At 42.9% G+C, this 20,578-nt stretch overlaps 1 protein-coding gene across 1 annotated transcript; it reads right to left on the bottom strand.

Moving 5' to 3' along the window:
• Positions 1-2,459: 2,459 nt before the first annotated feature.
• thbs4b (thrombospondin 4b) lies at positions 2,460-18,836 on the bottom strand. The gene is made up of 22 exons (XM_076758588.1): positions 18,542-18,836; positions 15,175-15,372; positions 14,138-14,388; positions 13,919-14,021; positions 13,673-13,755; positions 13,510-13,561; positions 13,230-13,381; positions 11,886-12,023; positions 10,584-10,661; positions 10,342-10,485; positions 10,162-10,266; positions 9,979-10,086; positions 8,528-8,687; positions 7,088-7,206; positions 6,740-6,792; positions 6,427-6,620; positions 5,094-5,272; positions 4,760-4,808; positions 4,470-4,666; positions 4,158-4,330; positions 3,441-3,580; positions 2,460-3,253 (listed from the first exon to the last, which is right to left on the bottom strand). Exons 1-22 carry the CDS (start codon positions 18,618-18,620, stop codon positions 3,195-3,197), a joined length of 2,814 nt encoding a protein of 937 aa, XP_076614703.1. The 5' UTR covers positions 18,621-18,836; the 3' UTR covers positions 2,460-3,194.
• Between the last annotated feature and the right edge of the window lie 1,742 nt (positions 18,837-20,578).

Genomic DNA, 20,578 nt, shown 5'->3' with positions numbered 1-20,578 from the left:
ATAGAATTTGTCACCATGTCTTTTTGGTACAGTACATGACATGTCAAATAACAGGTTTCCAGTAAATAACCGTCTAGGCTGAAACATCTCAACAACCATTTTTAAGGAATTACTGTTCAGTCTGATTAAGACATTCGTGGTACCCAGAGGATGAATCTTCATGACTTTGGCGATCATCTGCCTTTTCATCTAGCACCACCAGCAGGTTAAAATTGTCACTTACCAGGTGAAATATCACAGCATCTACTAAATGGATCAGCTTCTAATTTTCTACAGAAATCCATGATTCACAGAGAATGCTCCCTGATCTTTGGGGATCCCCTGACATTTGTGAGTTAGGAGTGAAATTTCTCTACAAATGTTGCGTGGACTGCCTTTGTCTATGACTTTGGTTTATCGTTAGATTCCTGCAAAACAAATGATATTCCTATTATCCTTAGCTGCACTTTCTTTAGTGCTAATTAGTGAGTGTTAGCCTGCTCATGTGCTAGACTAAGATGATGAACATGATATGTATCAGAACAGCTGAAGATCATCATGTCAGCATTGTCATTGTGGACATGGTGATGTTAGCATTTAGCACAAGCACTGCTGCACCAGCACAGCCTCACAGAGTCGCTAATGTGACGGTAGATTTTAAGTCTTGTTCTACTTCTACAGCTTTCTGTTTGATGCTCAGCAAAACCCCTCATCAGCCAATGGGTATGACATTATTCAAATGTTATGTTCATTAGTGTTTCTGTTATTCTCTTAATTTAGACCCAGATACTGCCACATGTTGTCATCCGCCCTTCCCCTGCTTCTTCAAATTACAGACAAGTCGACACCTCCCTGCACACAAACTAAATCAGGCTGATTCTCTTTGCTCCCTGAGGTGGAAACAATTCTGGCGGAGAAGTGCGAGCTAAAATCGAAACTTCACCGCCAGTTTGCCACATCGTTTTCTGTTCTTTTTATTTTCATATCTTTTTGAAGGAGTGATCAAAGCAGATTTCCCAAAGAGCTTCCCACTGCTACCGTCAACATCCTCAGTCACAGTTCCCTGCATGAAAGCCTGGCTGTGTTTATGTTGCACAGCGAGCGGTGAACCTCTTGATCTCTCAGCTCTGTCGGTAGCCTCTTTTCTTCCGTGCAACAAATATGGAAGCTGCTGAACACAACTCTGCACTAACTTTTGCGACTGAATGTGCGATCAAATGTAAAACAATCAAGAACATCTCTTATAAACTGTTATCTAACCCATGTCTGTGTCCAGAGGTAGTTCAGACAACGATGCTGTGATCTTCAAACCATCACATTGTTATGACTTCTGTTATTGTCAGCATTTTGATGAGGCCCCTGGGAGCTGCTTTTTTTCCTCTCAGTGCTGCAGATTGCTGTTGTGCCTGTCAAACCGTGGTCACACTCATTCAGTCTTGAATACCAGGTGCAGGGTCAGCGCTTATTCATTCGTGTTAGGATGAAACTAGCTTGCTGAGTGGTGGCAGCACCTTGACTAATTGTCTGCTTTTATGCAAATCAATTTTTGCAAAGTTCAGCCAAACTCTGGGTTCAACAGTGAGAAACACAAAACAGCAACATCAATCTCCAACTTCAGTCAACCAACAAATAACCAGTCTGATAAATAAATATAATTCTTCCTCCAGAGTGAAAGCAAAGCAGAATCATGAAAGATCTGTAAGAATTTAAGTCTGTAAAGATGTTAAAAATCTATTATTTGACAAGCTGCTACCGGATTTCAATGATGTATTGATTTCTGATTTATGGTGAGTTTGATTTGCTACTTTATGAATATTGCAAAAAAAAAAAAAAAAATCAAGTGATGCAGATTATTATTTCTGACTAATACAGCAGCACTTTAAGCAAATGAAGCCACACTGCATCAGTCATTTGCAGGTGAGTCCTTTAACTTTTTATATGTTAAAAAAAAATCAGAAGAAGGGATTTTTTTCTTACCTCTTTGAGTTGAAGATAAATCTGTTGTCTACCATCTACAGTTGCAGCTGAGTTAATGAAGGCATACATATTTTCTAAAAAAAGGGCCAGATATAAAGGAATCTGCATAATGATATGTAGCCTCTTCGTGCCTTTATTAAAGCCTAAAAAACACTCTTTTCTGGAGGACCCCTGCTTGGAGTAAAGACCAACGTCTCTCCCTTCATCTCAGCAGCTAATCAGGGAGAAGAATGTTTATCAGAAGGGTATTTCCTGCTCAAGCTGAGCAGCTTATTTGCTTTGTTTCTGCTTGTTCCAGTTTCTGGAGGAAGTAGGGGATTGTTACACAGGGACATTTTCATGCATTCGAGTAGTTCACTGATGCCATGCATTTTTTTGTCCTTTGGCATCTGCAAGCAAACACTGGATAACATGGAAACATTTGAGTAAATAACAACTAAAAATAAAATCCTGCCAATATTATCCTTTACATCATCGTCCACATGACAATTCATATATATTTTAAAGCCCTTTATTTTGACCAGATTCATGACTACATAGATATGAAATGATCAAGATCTTGAGGACCAAATGATGGATAGAGAAAACAAGGTTACACTGAGCTTCAAGTTAATCGTCGACAGTAAGTGACATAAGGCACAGTCTGAAAATCGAGTCACACAAAACCAGGTCTGTTCATCCTTTCCTCAAGAGGAGTAAACACACCATGTTGACGGTTGAGCAAATCAACTGGTGTATGATCAAAATGTGGTAAACATCAGTATGAGGCTGATCCAAAGCAGGTTCTGGTGCTCTTTGTCCTTGATAACTTTCATTCCAGTTGCTTGAACATGTTTACAATCCTACACATGAGCTAAAAATATCTCAGTAACTACTGTGTGGGAGCAAAATACTCTGTTTTATAATCATGATATATGCTAAAACTATATGCAATGATGGGGCTGAAATGTGGAATATTAGGATGTCCGTTATTAGCCATTATCTCATGTTGCATCAGGTGTGGTAAAAAAAAAAACATTATAACTTACAATTTAACAAGAAGACACATTTGGGGAAGTGAAACAGACACAATAATATGCACATACAGTACGAATCTTGTGGTCATATATGCACAAAAACTGTACACACTAATACACAGACAGACACACAAACATACTCTCTCTCTCTGTCTGTCACACACACACGCACACACACACACGCATTCTTTGGAGATCTGCTGTCATATTTTTGTCTCGACTTTAGAGTGAGTCAGCGCCGTGCTGAGTGCTGAACTCCTGGAAATCCTCTGGGATGGTGTCTGTGGGAGTGAGAAGTGAGGTACCATGAGACAAGCTCAGAATCTACAACCAAGAGAGGCCAAGCTAATGCTATTCACAGCCGTAGCTCTTTTTGCAACAAGATAAACAATAAGTACTTATACTTACACTTAAGTGGCAACAATAATCACTAATAATATGTGGATTCCTGATGAAGTGCTTCCTTACCATTACAGCGGTATTTCAAATTAGACCAGATGATGTTTTCTTGGGAGAAGCAGAACACGCCGAGTCGTCCTCCTCTCATGGTTGTGTCAATAGTCACCCCAGAGTCTGCCACCAGCTCGGTTCCCTCATAAAAGCGTGCCCTAAACAAAGCAAAGAAGGGATTTAAAGGGGTTATCTATCTGTTTTGCTGTTCCAGTCTCTATATTTTGGGAAATAAGCTCAGAGGATTGATACCATTCTCATGTCTGCTCTGTAAATATGTACAGTAGTTGGAGCTAGCAGTGCATAAGCTTTGCATAATGAAGGGAAACGGGGAGACATAGCTAGCCTGGCTCAGTCCTAAAATGATTAAAAATAAAAATCAGACCAGCAGCTCTAAATCTAACTTAAACAAATGAAATCTAGTTTGCGAAAAAAGTGAAAAAACACTTAAAAACACGTAAAAAGTCTTTGCTGGTTGCATTAACTTCACTGACTTCCTGGAATGTTGTTTTGTTGCCTTCAAACAGAGCCAGGCTAGCTGTTTCCCCCTGTTTCCAGTCTTTATGCTAAGCTATGCTAACCGGCTGCTGTAGCCTTGTATTGACACATATGAGAGTAATCTCAATCTGATAATCTCACTTTTAGCAAAAACAAGTGAATAAATGTATTCCTCAACATGTCGAACTGTTACTTTATCAATCTGTAGATAAATATCTGGATCAGTTTTCGTCATACCTGATGTACCCGACCTGTGGCCGGTGCTGCAGGTACCACCGGTAGGACACCTTGTCCTTCCAGCCTACATTTCTTGGATCTTTCCACAGCAGACGAACCTGGTCGTTGGTGTCTCCCGTGTGCCACAGCGAGTTTCTCAAGTGCTCCCCGGGGCCTGATCGAGACTTCACAGCCTGCCGAGCAGCGACAGAGAGACCCAGAGAGGTGAGGGTGGATGTGGGAAGGCAGAAATGTGCAAAATATGTCGAGGGATAAAAACAGGATGAGTGTGAATCTGCTGCTGGGGATTTGTGACACGATTTGTATTTTCACCTTAAGCTGGATGCCGGGCTCGGCCACAGCTCTGAAGGGTGTCGCCTGCCAGTAGGTCTGCTCAGTCTGCTTCCACATCACCACGTAGAAGGAGGATGAGTCCTGGTAGCCAAAGATGAAGCCGGCGTAGTCGTCGTCAGTCACTGTATTCACGTGAAATGTGCCCTCAAAGTCCACGCCACTGAAAGCAGTGTAACCTGACAACAGAAAGTGTGACCAGTATATCAGTTATGTTTTTAGAGCCTTTTGTATTTTAGTGACTGATATTCAACTCAGGAAATTCATCTTACCAACTGCCAGTCCTGGGTCACTATTCATGGTCTGAACAATTTCCATTCCCTGTGTGAGAAAGAGGGAGGTCTAAGTAAGGAATTATGCACTTTGATGCCTTTATTTGCTAAAGTCTTTAGCAATGGACTCTACGCCTAGAATAGCTGATGGTTTTGGCCACTTGGGGCAGTGGAAACAAGCTTTGAACGCAGCACTGACATATCATCACCTTTTAAGTTGATATGGCAAACTTGTTTGCAAACAGTTGTTTATTTACACATCCTGCAAGTTCAGCTTTAGTCATCTCTCTGGCTACCTGATAACGTGGGTCCGATAGTATCACGGAAATCTCACCTGGTTCAGAACAACCCAGTTGGGGTCAATCTGGGCGTCACCCTCAGGGTCCAGCACCACCGTCTGATAGGCCCTGAAGTCAGTCAAGGTAACCTCAGCGTTCTCAGGACAGTTATCAATCCTGTCGATCACCTTGTCCTGGTCAAAGTCAGACTCACACACGTCTCCAACTCCATCATCTGAGGGACAACAGAAGGAAGGAGCATTTAGATGTTTAATATCAAATAAAAAAGAGCGAATTGTTTTATTATCATGGTACAGGTGCAGACATGTTAAAAATAAGGTTTTGATTACACGCTAGTTTTGATTGTGTTGTCTCAATTATGCAATAGCGATCAGCTCCTTTCATTCCCTTTAAAACCAGCGTGTTTACTGCCTTTTCACAATGAAGAGATTATAGACTGGCTTCAAGTGAAATGTCAAGAAGGCCTGCCTCCAAAGAAAACTGATGTCCTTTTCAAGAAGCTGCAGAGCTGCAAGGCCTGAATATAAAACATCCCAAATACGCTGCCAAAGTGCAAAAAATGTCCTTTCTTAAGGGGCCATTCACATTTTAGAAGAGCACCAGGACTGTGTGCTGCACTTTGTTTAATTTTGTGTTGAAACTCAAGCTTTTCTGCACCCTGCTGTGTGAGTGTGTTTTCAGAATTAGAAATTGTGCCACGCTGTAGCTTCTCGAGCAGATTTGGGGGTGTTTGTTTCTTGTAATATATCATAGTTCTGAATCTGAATCTCAATGAAATGGAAGGAAATAAGATTTTTTCCTCCATGTTGGAGCCATGATACACCATTAAGACAGTGAGTTAAGGTGTCATTGCGTGCTATCGATGCTCAGATGGGATGCTTTTGGTGTTTTAGTGTATTTCAAACTGGTGGCTTTATATGGGTAAAATGACTATTTCTACATTGTGCTTATGAACGCACGAATAAAGATGACACCCTGAAGGTCTCTCTCCACTTTACGTCACTGAACCCCCTGACTGCCAACAAAAACCGCCTTGCCCCACTTGATTTGAATTGACACTCCACTGCCATTGACTTCAGAGCCCATTTTTACACAAGTGCTGTCACAACGACTTGCAAATGGATGCAGGTGCTTTTACCCAACAAAAATTGGCACTTAATCTGCTCAAGGTTGCTTTTGCTTGCACTGCGTGGGAGTGAAGCTGGGACCCAAAACTGCACGTAACGATTAGTGAGGAACAGTTCGGGGAGAATATGGACATTTATCTTTGATCAAAGCGTGTTCTCAGGCAGCGATATCGGCAATAATATCTGTACACTGCTGTTCTGATAGTGTGTTAAATGAAAGGGCTTTGCATTTGAGACTCACTGTTGTCGTCAATCTGGTCAGGGTTTGGTACCAGCCGACAGTTGTCTGGCCCCGGTGGCAAAATGTCAGGGATCCCATCGTTGTCGTCGTCGTCATCACACTCGTCCCCCAGCCCGTCTTTGTCAGTGTCCAGCTGGGAGCTGTTGATCACGAGTGGGCAATTATCCTTGGTATCCTGGTGACCGTCGCCATCACTACAGGGGAAGTGACATGATCACATGACGTAAATAAAAGCTATAGTGCTGGTACGAGTGAAAAAAACACTTCAGATGTCTGCAGGAACACAACATCGGGGCTGTGACGATAATGTTACCTGTCTTGGTTTGTGTCACAGGAGTCTCCAACCAGGTCATTGTCAACATCCGACTGAAACAAGAGCAGAGAGTTCAAGGCTCCACCACAAGTAAAAGTCCTGCATTTAAAACCCAATCAAGTAAAACAAGAGGACTATTATCAGCTGAAATGCTTTGCTTTCTGTTTATGAAATATTAGATATTTTTACCTCTTTGAGCCTCAACAGATTATTTAAAAGCAACCATGTGAGAAGTTAGGGTTAGGGTTAGGGGGGAAATGTTTGAAAGTACAGTACTTGAGTAAATGTACTCGCTACGTTGACCCACAGATCTCCAGCCATGCATCCATCTTTGTGGCTGTGACTGACCTGGTTTGGGTTGGGGATGTCGGGGCAGCTGTCGCAGGCGTCTCCCACGCCGTCTCCGTCCCGGTCCAGCTGGTCTGTGTTCTGGACACGCTGACAGTTGTCCAGAAAGTTCTTCAGGCCTGTTCGCCAAAGAGCAAGTGAGGAGAAGGCGGTCAGTATTATTGAGCAGTCAGTCAGCAGTGAATATAGATTATCGTCATGTTTGATAAATCCAGAGGTGACAGGTGCAGCTATGCTACTTTGTCAGTATAGAGAATATTTACTGTAGTAAATTACTCCCTGTTTTATCCCATCCTGATTCTGGACTTTGGCTCTCATGAGGGATTAAAGTGATTTTTTATGACTGCAAAGTGATTATTTCAAATAAGAGCTGCCGCAGTGCATCTGCAACAGTTTTAGTAATGAATCACTTCAGTCATTTCTTCACCAAAATACCAAACATTCACTTCAGTTTCTGAGAATTAGCTGCATTTCTTTCTCTCGTGTGATTGTAAACTGAATATCTTTGGGTTTTGGACCGCTGGTGACTCAAATGAATCTATCTGAACACGTCTTGGGCTTTAGGAAACTGTCAATTTTTTGGAACAAATTAATTATTAGTTGCAGCTCTATCACAAAACAAACCATGTGCCTGGCAAATGGTTGTTACCAATGTGTTACCAATGCGTAATGACAATCACATGGACACAATTATGAGATGTTTACTTCACCGATTTAATTTATTTGGACTGAGCTTTGACCTCTAAAATCAATCAAAGTGATGGGCTACAGTAAACAAGATAGAGTGAAGGAGTGATTTCTAAGAAGCAATTGAGGATTTTTCATTGATAAGCCAATCAGTGAATTAATAAATGCACATAGAAATTGAGACATTGTACCCAGACTACATCTTGATCAGCTGAACGCTTACATGGCGTGCTGTTTGTAACTTCACCACTAGGTTGCACTGTTGCATTTGCTATGCCAGTGTACACCAGCTCATGGCCAGATGCTGTTTTTCATTCATCGCAGGGAGGCAGCAGCAGCACCACAAATACATAAAGGTCAAGCAGAAGCGATAAGGAAAAACTATCTTCTCTCCTGTGGGGCTTTTTGAGGTGTAATCATACTGCTGGATGATCAAAGCTTGTGTTTGGCTCTGGGGTCAGACTGCTACTGGCTTTGCTTTTTTTTTTTTTTTTTTTTTTTTTGCAGTGCTGTTTCTCATGCCTCACCTGGCTTATAAAAGCATCCATACTGCTACACTGATGTATTTCTTGAACATGATTTAGAGAGAGATGTTTACTGTCGAATCTGTCTGCATGAGTGAGAATCTCGGAGATCTCCAGGGTGGAGATGCGAAGGAGAGAACAGAGCAATAAGTCACAACAGTGATGCCTTCAGTGATGCTGGTTATATAAGCACGAGCGTCAGTTTTAGTGATGTAATTCCTCTCCATACCATCTCCATCCATGTCGTCATCACAGGCGTCCCCTTTGCCATCGCTGTCAGTGTCCCTCTGGTCTGGGTTCTCCACCATGCGACAGTTATCGCAGGCGTCGCCGTGGCTGTCCTTATCGCTGTTCCTCTGGTCCACGTTGGGCCTTAACCAGCAGTTGTCCTGAGACAGACAGAGAAGACAGAGGTCTCATTTGCAGCATGTGTAAGTCTGTGAATGTGTGTGTGTCAGTGGACAAGCTTGTGTGTACATGTGTTTGGTTATTTGTGCCAGTGGAGGGATAGTATTCAGATGCTTTAGCTGAGCAAAATGATCAGCAGAATATACTTAAAAAGTACAACATTTGCCGCTGAGATGTGGTGGAGAAGAAGTAATAGGCTGCATAAAATCAAAATACTGATGTCAAGTATAAGTACCTTGAATTTGTAGTGGGTAAATTTACTGATTTATGCAAATGCAGGATGCTGGTGGGTGGTGTTAAGAATGTGCCTCTGTGTGCTTCAGAGCTGAAACTATCAGTTGATTAATCCATCAGTGGATCAACAGAAAACTGTTGTGATGATCAATTAATTGTTTAAAGGAAACATTTTTATGAGAGTTTGATGAGAAGACTGATACCGCTGTCATGTCTGTACAGTAAATGTGAAGCTACAGCCAAGAGCCAGCAGCTTAGTATAACACAAACACTGGAAATATGGGAAAAAAGGGAGTCATCCCAGTGTCCCGAGGGCCCTGTGTTCCCAGGGTCGGGGTCAGGCTGAGACTTTTGACCTGAGCACAATAGGAGGGTTAATGTGTGTTAACAGCATACTGAAGGGGGGCACATACGGCCTGGGGAGCTTAGGACCCAGGTTACAGAGACACGCTCCGGAGAAAAGCCAGCCTGGCTCTGTCGAAGGTGAGAAAAAACTCTTTTCCAGCAGCTGTAAAGCTCAATAATTAACACATCGCATGTTTGTTTAATGCATACAAAACTTAAGTGTATAACACTGTAGTTTTACAGGCGGTTTTGTGCCAAAACTATCCGGTAAAAATGACAAGTTATGGAAATAAATAGTTTCCACAGGTTGTCATTTTTTACGCTTTAGTTTTTCCTCCATTCATTTGTGAGCTTTAGGGCGGCTTTTAGGTGCATTTTGTTACCTTTGGACAGAGCAAGACCAGCTTTTTTCCAGTTTGTATTCTATACTAAGCTAACCGGCTGCTGGCTGCATCTTCATGTCTAACAGACAGACATGAATGGTATCAGTCATCTCATATAAGTCTCAGAGAGGAAGTGAGTAAGTGTATTTCCCAAAATGTCAGACTAGTCCTTTAAGCCAATGTTCTCTGACTTCTTTATTGTCATGAAGTGCTGCCTTTCCTTGTCATAAACGATTGTAAATTGAATATCTTTAGGTTTAGACTGGTGCTTGGACACTGTGGTCTTGTTTGTTAAAGCCTTTCCACCAACCTGCTCGTTTGGTATCCCGTCACCGTCTGCATCGTCGTCACAGGTGTCTCCTTGACCGTCCCTGTCGGCATCCTCTTGACCAGAGTTCGGAACGTAGACGCAGTTATCCTGTGAAGAGATAAAAGAATGAAAAATGAAAGGCCTGTCACAGTTGCATTTGCCGACGAGATTTTCTTTGCTTACCTTTTTACAGTTTGGATCTTTGCATTTGAGCTTCTCGTCTGGGTATCCATCAATGTCGGTATCCTTCCCACACAGGTATCCGTTACCGGCCCAGCCAATTCCACACTGACAAGACAAATGGAGCCCTTCAGAAACTCAGACAGCATGTGTGCGGAGAGTGAAAAAGGCGTGACATCCTACCTGACAAGTGATGGACCCGTCCCTCTCTACATTACACAAGGCGTTGATGTCACAGGGGTTGGTCAGGCAGCTGAGCTCTGGTTTACAGCCCTTCACCTGATCGCCTGTGAAACCTGACTTACAGGTGCCGCAGTGGTACGAGCCCTGTGCAGGAAGGACGACAGTGGAAGGCCACATGAATGAAACAGTTTCCCCGTAAGAGCCACGTGTAGTGTTCAGGTAATATCTGACAGCAGTCTTACCACGGAGTTGTGACAGATCGAGTTTGCAGTGCAGCCGCCGTTGTCGGGCCCTTTGCATTCGTCGATGTCGTCACAGACCTGAGTTCAGCAAAACGACCCATGTGAGAGGTGAGATCATCAGAATATTTATTCTATCAACAATGAACAGTGGTGGTAAATGTTACTTTGAACTAGTTCTTTACTTGAGTATTTATATTTATACTTTTATGTGTTTTTACTGCACCACATCAGAGGGTGAAATATTACTTTTTACTCCACCACATGTATCTGACAGTTTTATTACTGGTTCCTTTTCAAATTAAGATTTCGAATCATAAAACAAATGACAAGCCTTTAAAATACAACAAATTGCCAAAGATTAAAGCAGTGGCTCACGACCCTTCTGACCTGTGAACCCTCACAGGGGCCCCTTCTCACTTTTCATGTCTGTGAGTTATTACCAGTTCCACCAAAGAGAGATCTGACCTCTAAGCTTTCACATGGTTTCATTTAAATAACTGTTCAAGCCTCGAGAGTCCCGGTAATTCAAATATTATAGTCCAAAAATGCAAAACTGATGTGATATTAGAACTTTTTTTCTTCTTTACTTTTCCTATAATCGGCCATGACCCCTCAGATTCATCTTGTGACCTGTTGAAGGTGCCTTGAAACCGCTTGATTAAAGTACCATACTGTACAAAGAGTACAGCTACAACACTAAAATACTGCTTATGCATTGAGGCACCGGTATTAATGTAATTTACTCACAGGGGCCACTTTTTTTTTGCAGAATTACATGTTTGATTTGGAGGGATCTGCAGTACCTTTTTAACTATTACATACTCAAATACTGCAGACTGCATGCCCAATATATACTTTACAAGTAACTTAAAAAGGGGCTTAAACAAGGCATTGTTTAATGTACAGCCTGTATATTCTGCACCTAACTACAGTGAAAAATGAGTGAATTAGGGACCACTATATTTTACTGCCCAAACACCCCAAACTTACACTGTAATAAAGGGACTTTCCTCCACATTTTCACCTCCCTTATTCCCCATCCTTTCTACATGTACATCAATATTTGTCTTGGCAAAGGGGACCAGTATTTTTTTTTACTGATATCTATATACACTAAATAATTTCAATGCAATTGATGGATGTAATTTAAAGTGTATTCTCTTGCATCACAATCACATGGGAACTCTTTTTACGATGATTTATTTCTTTATTGAGCTATGCCGTAATTTGCATGCATCCCTTTTTATTTTCTCTGTTTTATGTCAAAAGTCTGTTTCCTCCATATTTTATCCACTTGTTTACCTGTTTGTTGGTCTGGGCGAACAAAACGCCCACGCCCTGCACTGGCAGGCCGCTGTAGCCCAGCGGACAGGCGTCACAGCGGTAGCCCGGGGCGGTGTTCACACACTTCACTCCAGGGAAGCAGGGGTTAAACTGGCACTGCAGAAAGGAGGACGAGAGCTCTGTTGAAACTGCAAAATGTATGTGGTTCTCACAGGGCTTCTCCACGAAAGCTTTTAGGTTTGATGACACTTCAGCTCATGCAAGAAAGAGAATGCTGAAGGGGCCAGTCCTTAAAAAAGGGGTCAGTGCAAACATGAAAAGACAGACAGGCAAACACACACGCACACGTCCTCGTTCTATCCTCGTGAGGACCTCATGGACAGCAGGTATGCCTTAACTTTAACTGAATTCATGAACCGTTACCTGTGGCTTTCACTGCTGAACCTCATTATACCATATTAGCGTCTGTGAAGTGCATATAGACCCAGTGGGCCACTTGAGAATCCATCACCAAAAATTCACTTCTAAGACCCCAAAAAACCCCAGTGAAATCAATTCTTCTGTCACTCTGCTGAGCAGTTCAAACTGGTTAAGACACATATACTGATCACAGTATATTTGATCCCTAGCCTAGGAATGCTCTGTTGCATGCTTTCCTGCTTCCTCTTACCTTAGTTCCTGCTACCTCTCTGCTGCCTATATGTGAATAAAGCCAGAATACCCCAAAATACTTAAGAAATGATAAAAATAAATAATACTAACTGCAAGCCCACTTCACTGGTTTGTCTACACAGTACAGTTTCTGTGTGGAAATACACACATTTTGTCAAGAGCAACAGCCTCAGGCCCACGCTTACCTCATGGAGATTTAACATAATTTTCACATTACCCACCCTCCCATTACATGGGTATTTAACTTATTTTTGGCATCAAATTGGGGAAATTGCCAAATGCTGGCTGTTTGACCCCCACTGCCACCTTGCTGAGAGACAGCATATCTACTGCCATGTTGTACATGAGTTAGATTATAAGCGAACAAAAATACAGTGAAGATGTACAGCTTGTCACTCACGGATGCTTATATGCCAAATGCATGCAAGACATATGTTGTGGTTAGAGGCATCCTTTCCATTTACACTGGAGGTGAGACTGGATTTAATGTGCTGCTAGTTCACAATGTTTTTCATCTGGATTCAAAACCAGAACCGTATAGTCTGCATACTTACTTAACTGTAACTATAATCTTAAACATAAAGTCAAGTTCTGGCCCTAAAATGCGATAACTGAGGTTGGCTGAGGTGGCTTTGCAACTGAATGGAAGTAGAGAAACACACACACACACACACACACACTGAGCCTCACCTCATCCACATCGTCACAGTTGAAACCGTCCCCGGTGTAGCCATCAGGACACGGTCCACACTCGACACCATCTGCTGTCTCGATACATATATCGTCACTGAAACACACACCTGGGGCACACCTTGGTTTCACCACCTCGGTACCACCCAGACCTTCAAATAACAGAGGAAAAATAACACATCTACTTTATCATCTGCAGTTTTATTTGTCAAACAATCGAAAAATATGTCGTTAAGCGTCACGTTTACTGCTGAGTGACTGTCATTAGACATGATCTTACCGCAGGCCTGACACTCTGAGATGGTGTTCCTGAGAAACGAGGTCTCTTTGACCTGGAAAAGGTCAAACACAAAGTTTACATGCAGTCATGCCAGCTGTCGTGGAGGTCAGGGGTGAGGAAGCAGGGATTAAGTGGCCTCAGAGGAACTGTTAGCGGTAGTCACCTGCTGAATGAGGACGTCTTTCAGCTCATTTATCACCTTCGTTAACTCCAGCATCTGATTGGACAGCTGCTTCGTGTTGACCCCTAAGAGAAAGGGACCGTTATTTTGTTAAACTGAAGCAGAGGTGGGAGATCCCCTGAGTCACCCTAAGCAACACGGACTGTTATTTTCCTATTGCTGGGATTGTTTTTCTAGGAAACATTTGGCCATCCCTGTAGACATTTCCCTCCTCTGAAAGGATCTTACCCAGAGTCTGGACGGAGTCTCTTTGTTGGAAATGGCAGTCTTGTAATGAAGCAACATTCTCAAATGAATCCCCAACCACCAGCTTGAGCTCGTCTAAACTCTCCTGTTTGAATAAAACAGGCCAAAAGGGACAGCTAAGCCATTTGGAAACCTCCAGATCCATTATTGGGACAGAAACATATTCATTATTGTATGGAAATACAGTAAGTGATGGGTCACCTGGTCTCTGGCTTGCATGGTCTTTAGCTCCACCATACCATAGCCCGCTGGCAAACCCTGGAAGGCAGCAGGGAGATCCCTGACCGTCTCCACCAGCCTGCAGTCCAGATGCAGCTCCACCCCGCCTGGCCCCTGCTGCTGCATCCCCTTCAGGTGGAACAACAGTCGGTGTTGTTGGCCGTCTGCCAGCACCAGGTTGTTGAAGGTTACTGAGCTCATCCTCTTGTCACTCCGCAGGTAGCGTAACACAGCTTTGAGAGGATAGAGCAGGCAAAGAAGTGACGGTAGCAAAGAAGAGATAATAGCGAGAAAGAGGATTTACGGAAAGCATTTATTGTAAAGGGTTGATTTATCCATATTACAACAAGACTAAGAGTCTACAGCCTCACTTGCAGCTTTGTGGGGCTCTATTTAAGCACAGCAGTACTTTGAACTAAATGGTAACATCAGCATGCTAACTTGCTAACAATGGCAATGCCTGCAACCCAATACACTGGAGGTAAATGAGATCTTATTTTTCACTCTGTTGAATAATTAAAAACTTAGCAGCAACTTGTCTTTCCAGAGACGTCCTGATTGCAGTGACCTAGAAGAACAAGATGTAAGAACAGCATTGATCCATTTATCTTTTTTCTTTTTAGCTCTGCTTTTGGTCTCCACCAACTCCTGAGGGGAAGGTCTGGCTCTTCAGCTGCTAATGATGCTAATAATGGTTCACCAGCTTGTTGCTAACTGTGTCTGTCTGCTGTTTGGTGCTTGGCAGGCAGGTTAATTTCGTAAACAGTGTTGATGAGAGCGGTGAGAGTGAACCAAAACGGCAAAGTTGTGGGCTGTAAAGCCAAAACGATGAGCTGAAAGGTGCTAAAATGCTCTGTAGAACTGAGGGGAAATACAGAGTGTTATGACAATTCTCCGTGGTTTCACTATTATGAACAACCCCTTTCACTTTACTCACAGTCATTTAACCCATTGTTAATATAAAAACAGTGATTGGTGCAGCTTTAAATGCTCTCAGAGCTTCTTTCATGTTCTCTCACCTCTATTGAGCTTCCCCATCACAGTGAACTCAAAGTACTTGCTGTTGTCCCTGGGGTTGTACAGGCCAAACACAGAGGTTCCGGTCTTGGGCTGCAACTTGAAGGAGGTTAGGATGAAAGCCTCGTTCACCCCTTGCTCAGCCAGACCCCCCTGCAGCAGGTCTGGCAGGCAATCAGGCGAGGTGAGCAGATCATAGACTGTTGACAGGGATGGCAAAGAGAGAAGTGGTAAAGCACATGAGTAATGGATGACGAGATATGAATATTCACAATGTGCAGCCACGCTCCAATCCCAGAGTAAACACATCCTGAGTCGACAAGAAGAGGATGATGATGTTGACCCAGTGTTTGTTGCTCTTGCGAGACGCTGTGTCAATCAGTCAGCGCAAACTTGGCAGGCAGAGTTGGCTCAGAGAAATCACAAAGATGTTTGAAGCAAATCGTAGCTGTGTACTCTGACAGTTAGATGTATGGTGTTGTTATTCTTTTTCTTGCGTCCACACCTCGGCTGCTCGGTTGATTAAATGTATGCGAGCTCTCGTTTTCATCCACAGTTCTTTCACTGTTCGCACAAGCAGAGGTATGGCAGAATTTAGACGTGTCTGCTGACAGGCTGCTTAGTGGGAGTGAAATGCCAGAAAGAGACGCTGTACACTGGTGCTCGTGATTAGAGTCTTCTTTTAATACAGTGACTTGGGAGCTGGGCAGGCCACGAGAGGATGTGCAGTGAATCTCTAGTCCGCCATCTGCTCACATCATGAATACACAAGTACCCTGAAAGCAGTCGGCAAGGCCCACTGTCGTGAGGGAGCAAAATTGCTCCCAAATGTTCACAGAGATTGGCCATTGTCAGCCAAGATTGGGAAGCATGATCCCCAGATGAGATTTCTCCTTTCTCTTTTATCCGTCTCCCCTGGCCCTCGTGTTTTGTCCAGCACATGCTGTATTTCAGGAGCACACAGGGTTCTTTAAAAATGTGTGCTGTTAAATGTGACTAATCTACTGAAAGCACCTGCTTACAGTCAACGTCACTTTCACCAGATATTAGTTTTAGTTTTTTAGATCACCTGGTGATCTCTTGGGACTTATTCGTCCAGCAAGTCCAAAAATGAGCTAAATAACAAGAAAACAAATGAACCTCAACGCTACGAGACACACACAGACGCAGACACACATGAAGCTCACAGTTCTGCTGTTCATTAATCTTCTGGACAGAGGGCTTAGTCGGGGGTCAGGGTCGTCTTGCACCAGAGATCCTGAGAAAGTGCTTCATTTCACCCCCTGATTAACCTCAAGTTTCAAGCTTCATAAAACTAGTTCAGCTGAAAGCCATTAAGTAATCCAGTGTCTTGTCCTCTCTTAACTCCAGAATATAAATCTATCAGATATTACCATAAAATGTACAAATGGTCAACATTCTTCGTTTTACTGCTTAGTAAATACGTCACGTTTGAGGGCTTGCATGCTGAAAGCTGTGATTTATTGTAGTGTTATGGTTAGAGGTACCAAGTCCACCATTAGTAATGATGAAGGAATTACATCACCAACATCAGCATGCAATTAACACAAACAGTGGAGTCACATTTCCGCAATAGCCATGACCTATTGAATAGAGACAGATTATTTTTCATGATGTAGAATAGTGTAATAATGTTATGCTCTCAGCTGCATTTTTCATTCATTTGGAGTCGTGTTTGTGGTGACCTGGCGAATGGAAGCCCAACATTTACTCTTTTTTTTTTTTTTTTTTAGCTCTTTTTTGGTCTCCACCATCTCCTGAGGGAAATGTCTGGCATTTTAGCTGCTAAATGCTCTGATGTTGAACAGTTTTTAGAGCCTTTTTTTGCTGGAAATGGCTGCCTGTTAGAGCCAAGAATGACACTATGAGAGCAGTGAGAGTGAACCAAAACAGTAAAAGTGCGGGACAGCTAAATAATGAGCTGAAACTTGCTATAAAAATGCTGTGAAGTTGAGAGGAGCTGCAGATTCAGGTGATAAACTCTCTGCAGGATGATGTATGAGCAACCCCTTTCACATTGTTTTCACGTTGTCATTTGATCCATTGTTATTATAAAAAAAATAGAGATTATAGCTGCTTTAAAGATGTGCTTTGTCCCTGGGCAGGGAGTCTTTGTGCCCAAAGTAGAAAGTGAGTTTCGAATTCCAGTAATCTCAACTCCCTGTGAAGTCATCCTTCAGACATTAATATTGATCAATAACCCCAATAACCCTTTACAGAGATAGAACGGCTGTTTTGTGCTACTAAAATCTTACTCACCGCAGCTGTAAATTGGGCTCTCCCCTTTTGAACACAGAGAATTCCAGTCATGCGGACAATGAGCCATTTGGAAGGGAAATGATAGATGATGAACTCCATTAATCTGGACTTGTTTTATACATAACATCAGGCAGCTATTGCCAGAAGATTGCAGGGATTAATGGGTGCGTGGAAGCTGTACCATCAATCACTGGAGTGATTTGTAAGAAGCTGATAAACACCAACACTCCTGCATGTCGTCTGCAGCTCTGGTATGTGCGTGACCTTGAACAAATGTGTGTGTGTGTGTGTGTGTGTCAGAGACAGAGAGGAGAGTCTGTGCTTATGTGTGACTTCAAGTTCAATATTGTGCCCAGATCATCTCTGATTATTCCCATGTGTGAGACCTAGACGGGACTTTGTTTGAATTAATACGAGCCAGAAAGCTGAACCTCCTGCGCCGGAGTAATCAAGCAGATCCGGCTGGATAGATATGAAAAGCAGGGTGACTTTACCTCAGCTGAAAGATGGCGGGTTTAAAAGTCTGTCTACTTTTATTCTTTATCTTTGTCTACCTCCTGTCAGCAACACAAAAATGAATTCGGCCGCCTCATCTCTCCTACAACTGACGGGGATATTTAGCATTTTATTCGTACCTCAGTGAGTATCACACGCCATGTCTAATCCTTTGTGTTCTTTGGGTCTGCATATGATATTCTCTTTCACAGTGTCTGCTTTATCCATTATGCATTGAACTCATACATAGTGTGTTAAAATACCCAGTGGTGGAGCCATTAAATCTTTTCTGACAGATAATGAAAATGGAGGATTACATCACAGCCAGGATGTCAGAAAAATGCAGCATTCAAATAAAATCAAAGACATTTCTTTCTTTCTTTGTGTGTGTGTGCGTGTGTGTGCGTGTGTGTGTGTGTGTGTGTGTGTGTGTGTATTAAGATTTAAACAAACAGAAGACCTGGAAAGATTTTCATTTGGTGAATTTTTGTCTTCCCCAGCAGCTGTGGTTGCTGCACATAACACATTTAGTATTAATTGTTATCATGTCTAAAATAATTGATGTGTAAAGCAAACAGTTCAGGTAACACTCACCCAAAGCCTGGGCTTCCACGTGTGAGCACAGTTTTAACAGCAGCTGCGAGGCCAGAATCAGGGCTGTCCAAACACCCATTTTGTCCTTCCAGCTGGTCCCAGATCAGCGGTGTTTCTGTGGTGACTTAGTATGTGACACTAGCAGTTTCCCGTATGTCTGTGCCTGCTGTGAGTGGTGTGTTTGAGTCCTTGCCTCCTTGTTGAATCAGCAGTGAGACAAGACTGTCATGGTAAGTCAAACAGAAGTTGCCTTTGTGTGTGTGTCTCTGAATTGGTACGTGAATGTGAAGATCATAGGAGTCTCACTGAGGGAGGAGCATCAGGGCCAGAACCTGCTTTTAAAACCTTCCTCAGACGGCCCCATGCAGAGAAGGAGTGACCTGGGGAAACTCTTTGCATTGGCTCCTACTGGCTGCTAACAATTCCCACCGGCTATTACACAAATGTACTGTACATGAGTAGCTTCTAATCCACTCTAGGAACCCCGTGTTTGGCCCCTGTAATCATGTTTTGACTCAAATTGAGCCCAGAATATTTTTAGACTCTTGACTTAATGCTTGGGGTGAATTTCTGAAAATGTGTTTCCCACCTCCAGCAGCCAGACTTTGAGTATTTTCTTCACACTCTGTCTGAAACACAGGCAGATTATTTCACTTTCCTTCCAGGGATCAGATGTGACACCTTTCCCATGTTGCCCTTGCTTCCCCCTCCTCCATCCCCGGGCAAAGTCAGGAAATGAGCGCTCTGGAGCCTGCGCCTTAAAGGTGACATATTATACCCCTTTTCCACAAGTTAACACAGTTCCCTGGGGTCTTAATGAAATGTCTGTGACATGCTTTGGTCAAAATACCACAAGGATCAGGCTCCACTGCACCCCTGTCTGAACAGCCCTGTTCAGAGCAGCCATGTTAACCGGCCAGCAGAGCCTCAGCCTGTCTGCTGGCTCACACGGCCTCCAGGTCGTCAGCATGTCTGGCACCACATTCGGCAGAGATGAGGAGGCTCAGGTCTTAATGATGTTTGTTTTTCCCTTTCTCCTTGCCTGTTGCATCTTATTTTTTAAGCCGGCTGAGCCTTATTCCACGGGTGAGTAACTGCCATTGGGCATTAAAAAAGAAAAAAGAAAAAAAAAAAAATACTGAATCTGTATTAATGATGCTTGAATCCTTCACTGATTCAATAAAAGCTGAGCCTCAGCCGCTGCAAGATGATGTTCCCACTTGAAAGGATAAACACGAGTATCTACAGCAACAAACAGCTGCAAATGAGTCATAGTTTCCATACGTCTACCACAGGTGCTCCTTGTGGTTAGTCTGTATATCCCTGCTCTGGTCTTGTTTTTGTGTACTGATATGGACTCCATCCAGTCAGCAACAGGACACCAGTTTTATCTGCCGGCTGACTGGGTTTCAGAATGAGCCTTTACAGGCGTTTGGGGTCTGGATCACAGAAAGCCCCTCAGACCTCCATGCGTGGTCTGCAGCTGCGGTCCGGAGACCACATCAGTCTGCTGGAGGACCTGGGCACATGAGTCACATTCATGGTGCGGTTGATGAGGTCAGACAGTGAACGCTGCATCTGGCTTGGAGATAAAACCAAACCCCAAATGTCTCTGACACCATCTCACGACTATTTTTATTCGTGATACCAATACGACCCGATCCTGAGACATTCAAGCTCTTAACTCAGCTTCTCCTTATAAGGCTCGTTGCTAACAGACACCAAACATTATAGCGTTGCTGCAACCACAATGGCAACAAAATGTACCGTGTTACCAGTGAATGATGCTCAGCTGACCTGAAGCAGTCGTTTTTAATGCAGAATACAAAGACAGTCTGTGCTCTCATGGGAGGTCTGACAATTAGCATTTTCCAAAAGCTTTGAACCGAAAAAAGAAAACAAGACAAACTGGTCAGAAACAAGATGATTAAAGGGGCATAATAGGAAGCATGTGGTATATTCATAACAAACGAAGAAAGACTTTTTACTGTAATCCAAGAAGAAAAAAGGAGAAAAGTGCATGACCTACAAATATTC

The sequence above is a fragment of the Chaetodon auriga genome, chromosome 19, assembly GCF_051107435.1.
Source record: "Chaetodon auriga isolate fChaAug3 chromosome 19, fChaAug3.hap1, whole genome shotgun sequence".
Lineage (NCBI taxonomy): Eukaryota > Metazoa > Chordata > Actinopteri > Chaetodontiformes > Chaetodontidae > Chaetodon > Chaetodon auriga.
The sequence above is the reverse complement of the archived record's forward strand: the minus strand, read 5'-3'. Positions and strand labels throughout refer to the sequence as shown.